This window comes from Lycorma delicatula, chromosome 11 (genome assembly GCF_047948215.1).
Source record: "Lycorma delicatula isolate Av1 chromosome 11, ASM4794821v1, whole genome shotgun sequence".
NCBI lineage: Eukaryota > Metazoa > Arthropoda > Insecta > Hemiptera > Fulgoridae > Lycorma > Lycorma delicatula.
This window is the reverse complement of record NC_134465.1, coordinates 49,606,958-49,625,731: the sequence shown is the minus strand read 5'-3', so window position 1 is coordinate 49,625,731 and position 18,774 is coordinate 49,606,958. Positions and strand designations below refer to the sequence as shown.

Here is an 18,774-nt window from a genome sequence, read left to right as displayed (position 1 = left end):
ATAATGAATTAATTCACCACAGTAACTTACAAAGAAGCTTGTGCATGGGAATATGAATATGAAATTTTATAGTGTATGAAAAATGGCATCCCTTATGGGGTTCGAACCCCGGAACTCTGGATGAAAGGCTGAGAAAATATTACTCTGACACAGAGATTGCTAGAGTGATATGATTTCATTAATCATATTTTTTCCTAGTTAATCATATTTATTAATTTTTACAATATTTATTCAAGGTAATTTTACAACTTGTGTATTACATCTTGTGTATTTGTATCATTTAAGTTTTGGATTTGGTTTCTCATAGATATATATTAATCTCGTAAAATATAATCAGTTAACCACTTAATTAATAAATTAAAAAGGAATTCTAAGATGAAAAGATTTGGAAACTCAAGCGATTTTGTTTCTCATTCATCCATATGAGTGTGAAAAGTGATTCATATTAATCTAAGAATACAGAAAGATAGCAAGGTAGAAGTTTAAAATTTTATGTAGTTGGTACTTCTAAATTTCTTTAACACATGCTGGCCTCCATGGCGCGAGTGGTAGCGTCTTGGCCTTTCATCCGGAAGTCCTGGGTTTGAATCCCGCTGAGACATGGCATTTTCACACACACTACAAATCATTCATCTCATCCTCTGAAACAATACCTAACATTAGTCCTGGAGGTAAAACAAAAAAAAAAAAACACATCACAGATGTTACCATTTAACCACCCCTAAAAATAGTGGAGCTGGATTAAGAGTGGATTTAATGACTTGATCTAATTTAATGATTAGATTGCCCTTTTATAGTATCTACTTCCTTTTTACTCTTTTTCTTCATCAGTTTTTTAGGTGCAAGTGTGATTATTCTAGTATCTACATGCTGAGAAAAATAGGACTGAAAAGGCAGTGCATCCTTGGTTTCTAAGGACTGACTGAAGTGCCTATCAGTTAAACCAGGCTTCCTTATCCCCTTCCCAATAACCAATAGGAATAGATTTCATAGTCTTATATTTTGAAATCCAACTGTGTAAAAGATAAAATTCAACGGTAAAAGTATTTCTGATAGTTTCTATAAATAAATTTAGATTCCCTTTTTAATCTACCGAAAAGGGTTGTGAACTATAAAACAAAGAGAATTATTATAGTAATTGATAAGATTATTAATTTTTACTTCTAAGACAAGTTTATTAAGTAATTTAGATTCTAGAAATAACAAATGCTGATGTAATAGAATAGGTTGAAGAACTCCATTGAAATGTTATAAGTTGCCATACAGATCTACTTCAAGATATGAGATATACTTCTTTTGTCGAAAACTTCTGTTCTCCTTGCCATTATTAAAACAGTTCTTAACAAATGAACTTTGTACATTAAGATATTTGATTAAATTTGATATTTAATATAGTAATTTAAGTCTCTGATGATGCGTTTGTCAAAAAACATTTAAGATAAATATTAGATAATTAAATAAAATTTTTTAATTTCTGTTTTGATAATTTACTGATGTTTTTACATTTGAACAGAAGAAAGATATTTAATAGAAATACTTGTATGATGAAGTAACAGTTGAACAGTTAGGTTTCACAGTGAAGAGTTCCTCAATGGAAAATTGATCCTCCGTCATAAATTTTGACAACTTTATTTTAAAGAAATTGTTTATAATCTAATTTAGATTTTGCGTTATTAGGAAGATGATTTATAAAGTCAAATACAAGCACACTAAGTCAAATTGTCTAAAGCTTGCGAAAATAATATTTCTTTAGAAATAGCCGTATTCAAATATTAAAAAAAAAGTTATTTCATAAAGAGTAATAAATCATAATCTTTAAAAATCAGAATACTGGATAAATGTTATTCTGCCGGATTTTTTTTAAACTTAAAATTGTAGACATTAACAGGATTACTTGTATATCACCCCTTAAATTGCAGGCTAATTTGGTAATGCTTTTGTGATATATTGAAAATGATTGGCTTGTGTTTTAATTTTATTCAGATTTTAATCATTAAACTATACTGTTGTTCAGTGAACAATATTGAAGCCATTCTTGTTTTCAAAAAAAATAAGGGCCTATATATTATACCATATGATGACACAACACTACACATTGTAATTTTGTTGCTGTGTAGCGGTTGCTGGTGAAGCTATGTGGAATTCTCTTGTGCCCAGAAACAAACATTTTTTTATTAACAAATCCATTAAGTTGAAAAAAGGCTTCATCCAACATTCATAGTTGGTTAACAATCATTGCCCTTGTTTGTCTTTACAACCATTTGTTCACAGAATTGATGGCACATTATATGTTCGTTTGTCCAGTTCTCGGACAATCTGCAAGTTCTACAGATGGTAAAGTAGGTTCTGCAACAGTATTCTTTGAACATTTGAACTATGCAATTGCATGACAACAAACTAAACAGTGTGGGGTTTCTTATGACTGCAGTTTGAACAGTTTTGATACTCTCTAACATACAAACACCACCAGAAAGGTTTTTTTTCATTGTTTAACCTGTTTTCTCAAAGTTATATATCTATATGTTTATTGCATGTGCTTAAAATATACAATTATGGCATCCTAAATTAATTTGCTGATGAAATTATCTACGCGCAGCCTCCGCAATTATTTTGTTTTATAAAATAAAATAATTGCATTTATTTTATTTTTATAAAAAGTTTTGATAGCAAAAGAACATTGCGCACTACTTCAAGAATCCATACTAACTAAATAGGAAGATGACATGAAGTAGCTTTTATTAGGCTTATTCAGTGCTGACACTTTTTCAGGACTACCAACACAAATTTCAAACTTTCCTGTTTCCCTAAATCATTCTGTATATTCCACTCATTAAAACATAAGTTTAGTCTTTTAAGCATATATTTGAGATATATTTGTAGTTAATTTGATATATTTTGTAAATAATTTTTTTTTTTGTCAGGATCACAGACCTTCTTGGACAAGATTAGTGAAACTGAATAAACCAGAATTAGGTTATGTTATAATTGGTTCAATCTGTGCTCTGTTGGTTGGTATATCATCACCTGTATCTTCTGTATTATATGGAGGTTACAATGGTGTAAGTTAGAATTTTAATTTATTAAATTGTTCAGTAACCAGTAATTTATTTACCATTGTTTATAATTACAGATTATTTATTTAATGAATGTTAACAAACAATCGACAGTGCTGTTTAATTACTTACTGATTATTATTAAATGTTTTTTTTTGCTTTTGAAGTAGTAATTGTTGATTTTTTTCAACTTATTTATTTGTTCTGAAGTGTTAATATTGATATTTAGATGTAATAATTTGATCACATATATAGTTATAATTATAGTCCAATAGTTTTTTAAATTATTATTATAGTTGCCTTGTTTTATACTATACAGTATATTGAATAAGGGAAAGTATGCTAATCAGATCACATTTTGCAGGTCGAGATTTTTTGCAGATTTTGATGTTTCATGACCCCCTATAACAAAAAAACAAAATTTTATCATTGAAAAATTCCAGGATATATGTACACACATACAGGTATGTACAAGGATGGGCTGATAAGTTTCCAGCCTGATAAATGGAACAACAGTTTTGGGGGATTTTTTGGTGATATTTTTCAGTATAATCTCCACAAAGATCAATACATTTTTCATACTCGTGCTCTAATTTAGTTACCATTTTTTATAATGCCATTCATCAAGCTCCTCAAAATACCCATTTACAGCATCAATAACTTCCTTGTTGATATTAAATCATTGTCCACCAAGCCAATTTTGAGGTTAGGAAATAGTTGGTAGTCGCTGGATGCTAAATCTGGCAAATAAGTTGGATGAATAAGAAATTTGAACTTTAGTTTGTTGATTTTAACCATTGTGATGACTGACAAATGTGCCGCTGCATTGTCATGGTGAAACAAGATTTTTTTTCACTAGATGCGGTCATTTTTTTAAGCTATTTAATCTGTGGTCTTCATGAAAACTTTTATGGATCTTTTCTATCATTTTGGGAATTGTCACCTGAGCTGGGCATCTACAGCGTGGTTCATGCTCAGTGCTCTTATGACTTGTTTTAAATTCAGAAACCCACGTTTTAGCTTTGAATATGATGGAGAAGAATCTTTTAGTATTGAGTCCATTTCTTGTTTGATTTGAAACTGCGTTAAACCTTTCAAATGGAAGTAATTTATAACCGCGTGTTTTCCTATTTTTTCATTTTTGTGAGAATAACTAAGGCACCTCGCTCCAAATTCTGTAATCTATAATAGGCAAGATATTGACCTGAAATTATATTTATAAGCTAGTGAAGGTTAGTACTATAGAATGCCAGTAAGATATTAGACCTGTTGGCCCAATCTCTATGTCAAGCCGGAGACTTATCAGCCGATCCTCATATGTTGACCTGTTTTTTACTTGATACCTCTAAACCTTGAATGAAACCTGAAGTTGGGATGAAATTCAGCATGATGATTTCTTTATATGGGGGTATTGATGATGTTTAATTTTAATCAAGAATTATGAAAATTACTGGTCCCATACCTCAGAATTTTACTTGAAGGATAGGTAAATTTTTTTACATAATGTTCATGACATACTCAAACTCAAAACAGAATAGGGCAAAAAATCCATAGTTTTCTGTTTTGTTATTTTTGGTTTAATCATATTTTTGTTCAAATTAGATTATTCATCTAATTATTGGTTTAATCATATTTTTGTTCAAATTAGATTATTCATCTAATTATTTATCTTTGCCTATACATTTAGACTATTTCATTCAGAGTTGGGAGATAATAAGCCTAATATTTTTCATCGGCTATCATTTTACTTGATATGATATGATTGGATTAATTGATTTTCATGAAATTTTATTTGGTTATTTCTAAATATGAATAATTGATGCTACTTAGTTTTGATTACAATTGTTCAAGAAAAGGGAAGTAACAGTCATTATGATCCTGTATCTTAACATTTTGTTAAAACATTAGCGCAATTTTTCTTATAAAATTCTTTACTTGCATTCTTACATACTTTAATATTCTATTTAATTTTTCTTCTAACTATTAGTTGTCGAAGGTTGTCCTTGGTAACTAGAACTCCCAGCGTTTTAGTTATTTTATGTAGTTTAAAAAGCAAACCAATCAAGAACATACATGGAAATTGTAAGAATAATCTTTATGATTTAAATATTATATAATATCTATAGATTTTAGCTATAATAAACAAAAATGTTTACTCTTTTGTGTAAAGGTAACTGTTATCAATATTGACAGCTGTTCATTTTATATGTACTGGAGTAATAACTGTGTATTATTTGTAATTTTAACTTGTAAAATGTAATTGTATTAACATTAATTTTCTAGAGATGAGAGTGATATTAATAATAAGTTGGCAGTGTTATTGGTTTCTCAGCGTAAGCCATTTCTCAGACTTCATAATCAAAGATTTAGATTTCAAACAAATATTCTGTAACAGAAGAAATTTTTCTATAACTGAACCAGCCTCTTCAATAGTTACTTTTCTAAAGCTTTTTGTTCATTTTTTAAAGGTTACAAATTTATTTTTATTTATTTTTTTTGTTATAAATCAAGGAATTTAATTTGTATTTCAAATTTTGCCCTAAATAATCAAATAAAATACAAATATTACATTTTTTCAATGTAATTACATAATGTTCATTTTAAACATACCACTGTTAGGATTTCTGAAAATGAGCTACAAATAGTTAAAAGCCTAACATGGAATGCTTATTATATTGAGTTAATTTGAAAAAATGTGATTTATTTATCTCAAATTTTTTTATTGGCAGGTATTAGCTAATGAAGATAAAGACTATGTCATAAAGATGGCTAACTGGTATTCATTCTGTTTTGTGTTTGTTGCTGTTATAACTTTTTTGGCTATATTCATACAGGTTAGTATTATTATTACTATTTTATATATATACACATGGGGGGTCCCACAAAGAAACAAAGAAACTTTCAGGATATGTTCCATTGGTGAAAATAATGAAAAAAATTCATATAAATATAGGTATGTAAAAACTTTGTTTTTGAGTTACAGCTAATGAAAGATTTCGACTGGATTTCAGCTGTTTCATAAAAAGAAGACCTACTGTAATTTTTGGGACCCAAATTAAGGAGTAAAGTTGGCGGTTTCTTAAGTAATTTGAATGGAGTAGTATAAAACAGGTCCCAGTACTCTAACACCCGTATTTTTTAAGATATCCGACATAAAACACAAAATGCAGTGTCAAAAACAAGTTTTTTTTAGGTTTGTAGTACATACTTTTGTTAAATGACTAATAAATGTAGAAGATTCAGTAACAAAACTTGTAGAGAATTTAATTCTGAGGCCATTAATATAAATACAGTCAATAAAAAGTAAATAGAAGGGTTAAAAACCAGTTTTTTATTGAAGAAAAGCAGATGAAAAATAGGCAGAATCATAATATTTTTTCTGTACCTAATAAACATTAGTCTTAATATAACAAAACAAAAAATAAAGCACTTCTTTTTATTACTGTAGTTTTTTATTATAATTGGGATTCTTTTTATTAGAAGAGCTGAAATTCAGGTGAAATCTTTCACTAGCCGTAACTCGAAAACAAAGTGTTTCCAGGCCTATTTTTATATGAACTTTTTTCATTATTTTCACCAGTAAAACATATCTTGAAAGTTTCTTCATGGGACATTATCATATATATATATATATATATATATATATATAATATATATAAAACTGTCTAAAAAAATATGGTGATAATTTGAAAAATAAACAAAAGATATACTATTTACATTTCTTGTAGGTTTTTTAATGGAAAATCATTTTATGCCTTCCATCTTTAAATTTTCAACATCCTATTACCGAGATATACTTACATTTCATGCAGTTGAGTTGTGTATCTACTGTTTATTACAAAACATCACATTTATAATCTAAGAATTAATAATAAAATGTTAAAACATGTTTCACACTTCTATGTAGAATAAAATTTTCAGATATATTTATATAAAATATATAATTACAGAATTCAACCGGAGAAAAAGTGATATGTAGAGAGAAATAGTTTGCTCCATCTATTTATCACAAATGGATACTTGAGAAGAAAATTATGTTTCTTAACCTTTGCAGGTTAAGTTGTTTGAAATGAAGTACTGTGAAATTATCAACCTACTTTTAACATAAATATGATTTAAATTTGTAAATATTTCTAATAAATTTAATTTTCAACCCACAATTATAGATAAAAAGTTGCTAATCTGTAAAAGGTAATAGAGCGTAAGATATTTTAAGTTTTTTGTTTAATATAGAAGTCTGAGAAAAAATCAAAACTAACTGAAGTATTATCACTTCATTTTCAAAGAAATGATTAATTTTTATGAAAATAACAAAATTTATTTTTTTAAATTTAGAATAAATGTTTGTCAACTTCACCTAAAATAGATTTTTTATAGAATTTTTTTGTGCAATTTAAGCCTGAAACTTTGCGTTGAGAACATTCCAAATTATCATATCAGAGTGTAGTCTACACCACTTTCATCTTTTTTCTGCTGGTATGTAAATTAATGATTAAACATCATCTTAAAAAAAAACAAAAAAAAAATAGATTATCTAATTATCTAAATATTCTTGTATTATTACTTTCCTGGCTGTAGCAAAACAGTAAAGTATATAGATCATTAAAAAAAAGTATAAAAAATTTGTTGTTTCTAAGTTTTGTGCCTTAAGGAGATGTTAAAATAAGATATTTTAACAAAAGAATAATAGATTTAAATGAATTGTAAATAATTTGTAATAAAGGTTTTTTATTCTAAGTGCAAAAAATCTATTTTTGTCAGACAGACGTTTGTGTATATTTATGTAGTGTATATAGTGGAGACCTGTATTTGGTCTTATAACTCTTAACCCTGTTGATCAATTTTCCTCTAACATGGTAACGAGGAACTATCTTTGAAGTAGAAAGAATTTATTAAATTTGCAGAAATTGCAAGAAGGGTGCAGATGTTTTGGCTGAAATAAAATTTCAAACCTTTACTTAAGCACTCAAAAGTTGAAGCCTTTTTTATGACCAAACATTTATTTTTATTTACACCTCCAAAAAAAATTATTTTATATTTTTCTTTTTTTAGTTATATCTTTTTTTCAGAATAGGAATTAATAGGAGTTTTTAGGATCTATATTTTCTACATCAATAGGCCTTCAGACTACTATATAAATAATTTGAAATGTAAATTTTTGTTTGGCTCATTCTACTCCAACAATTACAAAAAAAGATTTAATTTCTTTTAGATTTAAATTCATCTTGCAGGTTACTCATTGCATTTAAAATGTACAAAATCTTTATTTCCTTGTGGTCCTTACTATTAGTATTACTTGAAAAAAGATTATCCAAAAATGTTTACCCCCTTCCTATAAAATTACAACTTTATTTATTAATTATGGCTATATCTTTATATTTTTTAAACAATTTTAAAAATTTATTATCACCACTTAGGGATTATTTTCTTAAAAACTTTTATTTTAAATTAATTCAGTTTTACAGACATTAAAATTAAGCTTCCTCTTGAGTATAGGAGCCTTCTAAACGCAAAAAAAAATTTTTGCAATTTCAAACTTTTTAATGTTCAAATACATTTTGTTAAACAATAGTCACTAAAATAATTTAATGTGGGACTGATAGGTAGCTCCCAAGTTTTTTAAAATATCAAGAAGTTTTATAAACTTTTCTTTTTTTTACTTTTAAGGCCGCAAACGACCACTTTAGTCAGAATAATTCAAGTCTTTTTTTCCGATCTTTTTGCCTTTAAGTTCTTAGCTTTTACTTTCTCCCAATATTTTGTCATTCTTAATGCTCTTGCTATACAATCCTCTTCTGAATAAACCCTTTTTGTATAATTAAAAGTTCTTACTTTAAAGTTTGTATTCGGATCTTTAATAACAAATTTTAATTTTCCGGATTTATTAAGTAAATCTTCGTAAGTCAAATTTAATTCTTGCGTGTGATCTTTAATTTCTTTGATCCATAATGGCGGATTTTTTAAAGACCAAAATTGATCGATAATTCTCTTAGTATCCTGTGGTAATCTTTACAAATGTGCACAGAAAGAAATTCACTTCTTTTTCATGGTATCAATTAAGGATTCCAAGTTTTCGTACAGAAATTTATTAGGCAATAATCTGTACTGATTTTCGTGTTTATATTTTTTGTTTATGCAGGTTCTAAGAATCCTGCGTTCAACTTTAAGCAAAGGTTCAGTCCTATTTTTCTGATTTAATCTAAATAAAGTCTCCCTCGTGTAAGTAATTAACCACAAAACTGTGGTTAAACCAGTAATATAATAAACCTTGTATTATAAACCTTTATAATAGGATAAAAATCTTAAATTATTTTATCGTAAAGATATAGATTTAAATGTTTTTTTTTTTTTTAGATTATGTTAAGAACGTCACTTGCAGCTTTAGCTTATGCAATACAGTATATTGTACAAATTAATAAATAATTAAACCAGTTTAAAAAACTACAAAAAATACTTTTCAGTTGCTTCAAATTTGACTTTTAGAAACTGATTAAAAATGGCTTAATAACTTATTAATCCTTTATTTGATACAGACTTCAAAAAGTGAAAATTTAAGAAAAATTTTATAAATATTATTTTTTAGTTAGTTACATTAGTCTTATTTTTTAAATCAAAATTCAAAAAAAAAACTTTTGCCAGTATAAAAAAAGTGTTTGCAAGAAATAAAAATACAAGAAATTTGTACCTTGAGAAATAAAAAAAGAAATGCAAAGAAATGATATAAAGGTACTGCTCATAAACACAGGTCAATAAATTTAACTATGAATGTATATATTTTTTACATCAAGTTTTCCAGTTAATTTTCTTGAATTTTTATATAAAAATACTTAAAGGATCAAAATAACATCAGGCAATAATATTATGTCATAATAATGTAATACTAAGTAGTTAGGATAAAAGAATGAATGGTTTTATAGGTCAAAGTAAGAAACTACTTTTTTCATCTTATATATATATATATATATTATATAAATATATATATATATATATATATATATATATATATATATATATATATATATATATTATATAAATATAAATTAATGTTTGTTTGTCCCTATGTGTTCTTATACTATTCATCCGATTGTGATGAAACTTTGGCGAGTTGTTATGTGCATACCCGTGAAGGTTTCTGAGTTAGTTTGGACTGGCTAGGTGGCCTTGGTGTTGAGATATTTAGAAAAATTGTATTTATAGACCAATTTGGCTCATATTCAGAATATATATTAGTTACGTGAAAAAAAAAAATTTGCAAATACTATATCCATAATATATTCCTATAAGGGGAAAAGAGAAAAGGGGGAAAGGGAAATATGGAAAGTGGGAAACTGGAAAAGAAATAGGGAACAAGGAAACAGAGAAATAGGGGATATATATATACTCAAATCTAGCAATAGCAAAGCATTACCAGGTCTGCTAGTAATCAATAAAAACTTACCAATTTTGATTTAACATTGAAATTTTCTTTTAAATTAATAGATTTATTTTAAAATTACAGTTTTCCTTCTTGGGTATTGCTGGAACAAGATTAACAAACCGATTACGTATAACGTTATTTAGTGTTATACTGAAACAAGAAATTTCATGGTTTGATGATGACCAAAATGGTGTTAGTGTATTAACTACAAGATTATCAGCCGACACAAATACTGTACAAGATGTAAGTTATTTTATTTATTCATAAACTAATTATGACATTATAATTTTGTTATTGTATAGACAAATAGAAACTGTGTATCCTTCATCAGTTTTATATTTAATTAAAAAATTTTGACATAAGTTTTGTATCTATAATAGAGTAATTTGACAGTTTGACTGGCTTGCATATTATTTAAAGTATACATGTTTGTAAGAAAGGTCAGTTTACCAAACGATCATTATTACTGTATTTTTCTTCAGTCAGTTTATGAGAAGAAACTTTCTGGTTTCAGTTTCTATTAACAGATTAAATGGTTAACATTTTCTTATTATTATTAAAATACATGAATTGGCCAGGGGGAAATAAATATTTTATAAATAATAATAAAATAAATAATAAATATTTTTACTGACGGATGTAAACTGTTAGGTTTACTTTTCAAGAGTTAACAGTGGATAGAAATTTTTCTGTAGTAAAAATATATAAATGACTTGAATATTTACCATTTCAAAAATAAAATAAATTTTAAAAATAACAAAACAATCTAGAAAAACCTGCATAAAAAGTAAAACATAATGTTTCTCAATTTTTCTTTAAATTTTAAGTTTTTGTATTCTAGACTAGGTAGTTTAATTGGTAGAGTTTAAATATATATATGTGTGTGTATGTATTTTATTACTCTAAGTTTTTAATTATAATTTTCTTGAACTTTTGCATGAAAATATTTTGAATATCAGAATGACATCAGCCTAAACACATACACACACACACAAATTGTCTCAACAAATATCATGCCACTCCTCAATTTTCTGACATTTTTAGGTCAACCACTTGAGCCTGTAATAACTTTAATGGTCAGGAAAGGTGAGACTTTTTAAGGGAAACCTACTTCCTGATTGTGTTAAAGAACAACAAATCATATGTTCTTATACTGTGGACGGGATACATCAACAGCTAACTTGTTCTCATCCACAGCACTTCTATCCTTATCAGACAGCACTGAATGAGGTCTTTTCACTTGACTTCAGGTGGTGGTTTTTTTCAGATGGGCCATCAACCATTATAGTTTCTTGGGGTTTATTAGGAATTTTCAGATGGTTCCCATGTTTATTGGCAATATATAACAGACCACTCCAGCAGAGCACATGCATACTGGAGCTAGAGTTGCATACAACTGGGTTTGCCCAGGTGCCCAGAGGACATCATTAAAAACTCACTACATAGAGCCATCCACAGATCAGCATGATAGTTTCCACCTTCGGTTATGGCTGCATTTTGTAAGGTGTCACAACACCAACAATTTTTTCTTCTAAGTGCAAGAAAAAATAGTGTAGAATGTTGTGTAATTGCGTAAGGTATATATCGTAATTTGTGTAGTGTTCTTGCCATTGTGTAAGTGTATGGTGAGTGTAAAGTGTTCTGTAGCTCTGTGTGTAGTGGGAAGAAAATCTGCAGAGGCTAGGTTCTGTTGACACATTGCTTGTGGTCAAAAATCGAATCACAGAACATATTTCACAATCGGTGGGCCGCTCAATTATTTGAAACGTTTCAACTTCACAATGTATGGTTTACATTGTGACCCTATGACTGAAAATGGCATCTGCATTTGTGCAAAGCATGCTGGGAGCTGGGGCGCATACGCATTTTGACAGCTACATAAAATTTGCATAGCTACAGCTAATCACACCTTACCTAAAAATTAGCCCTTACATATACACATGAAAAGTGGATTCTTTTAAGATATATATATATGAATATAATTACACTATAATAAGTCAACTCAAGTAATGATTACAACATAAAAATAAAATAAAAATCAAACATCTTAAAATCAACATAAAAATCAAATCATCTTAGACAGTGTAATTATTTTTAAAACATTGCATTGATATAATTATAATGTGACCATCATTGAAACCTTCTCTGAAGAATAACAAGATAATTTAAATCAGTTCTTTTGATGAAGACACTTAAACCAATCATACTTTCTTTATACTTAAATAAAGAATAAAAAAACATATGGTTAAATTGAGAACCTACTTTTTTAAGTTGGTTAATTTTTATCATTCTAAGTTTTAGTAATAAATTAATTATTTAATTGTGATCATTGTTTTATACAGATCTTAAGCGGTATTGAGTTCCATGGACAATAGCCATTAATAAATGCATTATATATTACTTAATATGCACTATTATTTAACATCCGTGAAATATAGAAAATGGTTTGTTTAAACATGGCTTCTTCAGCTGTTAACATTTTATCTGTACTTTCTTCTCCTTAGTTGTTACTCTCTGAAACATTTTAGCCCCCATTCTACGTTCAAGTAGAATGTAAAGTAAATTACAAGTAGTTTTGAGTAAACCATTTCTTTTGGATTATAGTCATTTCTGTCTTCAATAATGACTAAATTACAGATTAGTAGTATTGATGTTCAGTATTTTTTATTTGTTTTTACTTTTTGCAGGCAACAGGTAGTAAACTTGGTGCACTGATGCAAGCTGTAGGCACGCTAATCATTGGAGCAGTGATGTCATTATTCTATTCATGGAAAATGACGTGTGTTTGTTTCTTAGGTGTACCAGTGGTAGCCAGTTCATTAGTGATTGAGTCAGTTTTAACAAGAAAAGCAAATGTTAAAACAAGACAATATGTAGAACAAAGTACCAAAGTAAGTTAATCTTTTTTTCTACTTTCTAATTACTGTTTTTTTTCTTTTTTTTTTTTTTTTTTTTTTAATGTTCAATGATAATTTAATTTGATAGTTCAATTGTCAATGTTTTTGATCAACTTATTCCTTTACTTTTTCTTCTAAAGTGAAGTGAGTTAATGAAAATTATTGTTTAAGATTCTTTAGGGTAAAAAATCTAAATGTAAAGAATTGTTGAGTAATTTTATACACAATTTTATATATATATATATATATTTAGATTAGATTTTTTATAGTCCATTTTTTCTTTTTCCTCTGTACGTTAAATAATTATACATAATATAATATTTTTTCAGCCTCCGCAAAGTACAGAATTAGAGAACACTCTTACCTTTACTGGTAAAACAATTGTCACAGTTGTTGCATTTTATTTTATAAATATATATTATATCCTTGTCCAAAACTAACAGGTCTCCCAAAATTACATAAAGAAGGTATCCCTATGAGACCATTAATCAATTTCAGAACAGCCCCAAGTTATATAATTACCAAAATTATTCATAAAGTAATTAGATCAAAGATAAATTTAATATAATATAAAAAACAGTTATGAATTTATTAATAAATTAATAATAAAACTAAAATGATTAGCTTTGATATAACTAATTTGTACCCATATATACCCACTGATTCTGCAAAGCTTGGAGAGAGGTTAAATGTATCACACACAATGATTGAAATTCATATCAAATGTGTTGGACTTGTTAAGAAGCACAGGATTTGGGTTTTGCATGAATTGAAAGAGATTAGCTTAACACAATGAATTGATACATGCGAAATGCATCTGAAATGTAATGAAGTCGACCCTATTTTGAAATGAACCTTCAGTGTTGATAAAAGTGGATCATCTTCAATAACATTGATCAATTGATCAAAAACAATTATGATAAAAGCATGATGAAACAGGACTAGCCACATTGGAAGCTGAATTGCATCAAGAAAACATCATACTGTCAATTTGGTGGATTACAAAGGTGTTGTGCATTTTGAGCTACTTTCAAGGAACCAAACGATCAATTCAAATGTTTTCTGTCAATAACGAATGAAACTGGAGGAAGCAATCAAAGAAAAATGGCCAAAATTGGCAAATCACAAAGAAATTGTGTTCCACAAAGATAATTGCAAAGCCTCGCGCATTTTTGGTAACTTGTAGAAAACTGTTATTGGAGCTTGGTTGGGAAGTGATGTCTCATCCCCCAATCAGACATATAGCCCTGATATTGCACCATCAGATTTTCATTTATTTTAAATTTTACAAATCTCTTTGTATGCTAAAAAAATGTTCACTATTGATGATGACCAGAAATCGCACTTGTTCAGATTTTTGCTCATAAGGAACAGAAGTTGTATGAGTGCAGAATTATGAAGTTGCCAAAACATGGCAAAAGATGATTGGACAGAATGGATAATATATAATTGATAAAAAAATGATGTATATTGATATATCAATTGATATGTAATTGATTGAAAATATGTAATATATAATTAAAGTTTGTTCTTTGTTAAAAAAAAAAATTGAGTTGTATTTCACACCACAAAACTTGCTAATATTAAAATCATTAGCAATTATTAATCATTCTTTCCAATATTATTTATGTATATACGAGTTGTTGGGCTTTTCAAGCCCAACTATATACATAAGTTTAATGTATACTATTATTCATAAAATGCCAGAAATCGTAGTATTCATGCCTCATGGATGAATACCCAAATATTTTCACATTTTTACAGGCTTGTTGGCCACCTTGAGCAATTGCCATTAACTGACTGCACTAGACTTTAGAAGTGCATGCCTCTCAGCAACCTATGTTCAATTTAAAGAATGTTTTTAAAAGTGACAAAGCATTTCAGAAGTCTCTGTAGCCAATTTATGTTCACCTAAAATTTGATCCAGACAAAAAGTTTTAATTTATCTGCTATCATAAACTGAAAGTGTCATGAGATTATGAGATCATATGTTTACTGACTGAACATATGCACACATATGATTTTATTTAGAAGTAGTGATTTCCAATACTAATACAATCCAACAATTAACAACAAATAATTAACAAATTAAACAAATACTAATACAATTAACAATGATAGTACATTCTGATACTATCTCATATGTTAAAACTAAAGCCTAAAGTAAGATAGTTCTGTATAATATTCACCTTTTTTTCTAACTTTTAGCAAATGTACAGACACTTTTTACTTCCTTGTACGAAGTAAAGAAAATATTGTGATCGCGAAAAATTTCAGTTTTTAGATCTCAACGGAAATATCCATTTTGACTATCCCTGAACCCATTTTGACTAGTTTTGGCGTGACGCCTGTACGTGCGTAAGCCCAAAACCAAAACTATTTGGATTTTGAACTTTTTCTTAACTTCAGTAATAACCCCTCATTGAGAGCTTTTCAACGATATATCATAAGTGGTACTTATTTTCATTGGTTCCAGAGTTATAGCCAAATAAAATTTTAATTAATGAAATATTTGGACTTACAAGGGAAAGCACATCGGTTCAAATCAGACTTCATTTCCTTTTTTAACTTTTTTTTAAATTTAAATATATTGATTTATTAGTAATTGTTAACATCTGATTGTAAAAAAAAATTAAAATAAATATTCAATAATAACAATAAAAAAAAAATGAAAAAATATCAGAAGTTATTAATGAAATAACATTTTTATGTGCTTTTCATTTTAACAAAATGTGTAATGTAATTTAATAGACATTCAAGGAAGTCATGTGGTGTCAACATCAGTTTTTTTAAATACTGTCTGATGGTTTATTTATTTTTTTTTTATTTAAGATGATTTTGAAAAATCAAGAAAATATAAGATATATTGCCTACTTTTGTTTTTTTAATTTCAGTTTGTAAGGTCTAAAGGTTTACCTTTTTTTCTGTAGTAGACTATTATTGATAAAAAACTGATTTTTCACCAATAAATGGTTATTATAATTAAACAAATATATAATATTTATTACAACTAATAGATTTTTTCTGTTTGTTTTCAGGTTGCATTAGAAAGTATAACACATATTAGAACTGTTGCAAGTCTTGGTCAGGAATCGCTCATGTTAGAAAGATATAATAAAGCGTTAAGCATATCAGAAAAATCACAATCATTTGTTTACAAATTAAGAGGTGTTGTTCTTGCATTAGGTTATTCTGCTTTGAATACTGCATACTCATTCGCAATATTATATAGTATTCACTTAATAACAAAAGAGGGTGTACCATTTCAAAACACTATCATGTTAGTATATGTTGAAAACTGTTGCTATTTTTATTTGTAGAAATATGTTGTTCATTCTTTATCTCTAAACTATTTATTGCATATTATTACTGACCAATTGTTGTTCTTAATGATAAATAATTTCCACGTTACTTAACTTTGCTAAAACACTTTTCTCTAAAATTAAGATTTCCGTTCATAATACATAGTCCTTTACTTTAAATGCTTTAAGTATAATATAACAATAGCAGTAATTTCAAGTATTTTATCTTTCTTTGGATATTGCATAGAAATATTTATCAATATTTCTATGCAATATTATTCTACTTATATTTTTATAAAATTTCACATTTATTTTTATACAATATTAAACAAAATAAATCTTAGGTATAAGTTTCTAGTATCAACAAATTTTTTTTGTGTTTTTGACCTTTGTGAAAACCTTTTAGGTCTCTGAGTACAAATGTGTACTCTGAGTATAAAATGAGTACAATTGTGATTATTATAATACTACCATAGATTTTGAGAGATTTGAAAAATATTATTTAATTTTAAGAAGCTACCACATTTTGAAATTGAAATTCATGAAGATAAATGCATCTTAAAGTATCAAAGTTTGAAGTAATGTATTATCTAAACTACCAGAATGGTATATGTCATGTATAATGCAATTAATTGATATCATTTATAAATTATTATTGTTATAATGTTTCAGAGTTGCAGAAACTATACTATTTGGCTGTTGGTTGGTGTGTCAGCTTTTATCATTTGCACCGAACATTTCCGCTGGTCGGGAGGCTGCCGGTCGTTTATTTAGTATAATTGACAGAAAACCACAGTTGTATAATGCACCACATGATACTGGAAAAGTGGTATGTAAATTAACAGTATTTTCATTCAAAGTTAGGTTTTTGTTTTTGAAAACCTAAATTAGACTTTTAAAATTGTTATTTAATCTATTGATTAGATTGGTTTAGCATTATTGACAGTCAACTGTTATTATAGCTGTGAATGAACTGTCATTTGCAACCACATACTGTTACTTCAGTAATTATAGTTGTTTTCATGCTTATTACCCACATGCTTACCCTCATGCATGTTGTTATCATGCTTATTACCCTCTTATTGCTCCAGATGAATAAAGTTATCACGATTCATTAGAACTTTGATGGTAAGAATTCACAGAACTGGACGGGTGATGAAGTCAACGAACTATCTTTACAGTTCTGAACATGACCTAACCTAAAAGTGAAATGAAAATGAGAAAAAAATAAAAAAATTAGCATGAAAACATTATGTTTCAGTTCAGTTAGATTTGTAATAAAGAATACTTTCAAAAAATACCTCGAATTTTGTTAGATAGCTTTTTCTTTTTTTTTTTTCATTTAATGAACAGCAGGACTCAAATGTAATTTTTTATGGTGACTACGAATCGTGGGTGTGGGTGTGTGTGTGTAATGATTTAGCAAAATCAATTCTTTTTTTGCTATTTTATCTGTACCAATACAATTGTTATTACAGTTGTACCAGTTGTTATTGTTTCTATACCAATTATGTCAAAGACAAAAGTATAGCACAGTTTTCCACCAACAGTACAATATTCAATAATGCCTCTTACCTTATTCTTATTGTTTTTCCATTTTAAGAGCCCTTTCAAGGGTTTCCTTCATCATCAGTTAATAGAAACTTTTCAAAAACATTAAAATTGTTACATATTATGAAAATATGTAGCCAAAAAATTAAAATAAAATGTTTCATGTGGTGTTGCTCTTTGACTATTTAGAAATTTGCATGTTATCAATAGTGTTTTGAGAAAGTTTATTTCATTTTTTGTTACAAAATCATATTTTTGTATTTGTGTTTTGTGCGTCTTGAATATATAATAATGGACATAACTCCAAGAAAGCATTTAAAAATTGTTTTTATTTCTGAGCATACCTCTATGACAAGAGAAATATTTTCTGAGTAGTTGGACTAGGGGCAGTGAATGGTATTTTAAAACAATTTAAGGAAACTGCTTCCTTTTCATCTCAAACAAAAGGCAAGTGTGGCTGTAAAAGGAAAACTACTTCAACATAGGATCAGTTATTAGTAAGAAAAATAAAACTTGATCCAAAATTATCTACTGTGGACTTAAATAAAAAAATA

At 27.7% G+C, this 18,774-nt stretch overlaps 1 protein-coding gene across 4 annotated transcripts in view; it reads left to right on the top strand.

The window, feature by feature from the left end:
* Positions 1 to 18,774, top strand: part of LOC142332010 (multidrug resistance protein homolog 49-like) — a 119,403-nt gene that overhangs the window by 79,324 nt on the left and 21,305 nt on the right. For all 4 annotated transcript variants that reach the window (XM_075378069.1, XM_075378067.1, XM_075378070.1 and 1 more), the window contains 6 exons: positions 2,922 to 3,059; positions 5,783 to 5,887; positions 10,552 to 10,713; positions 13,158 to 13,361; positions 16,406 to 16,647; positions 17,342 to 17,498. In XM_075378069.1, coding sequence (XP_075234184.1) covers positions 2,922 to 3,059; positions 5,783 to 5,887; positions 10,552 to 10,713; positions 13,158 to 13,361; positions 16,406 to 16,647; positions 17,342 to 17,498 — 1,008 coding nt within the window. The remainder of the gene's footprint in view (positions 1 to 2,921; positions 3,060 to 5,782; positions 5,888 to 10,551; positions 10,714 to 13,157; positions 13,362 to 16,405; positions 16,648 to 17,341; positions 17,499 to 18,774) is intronic.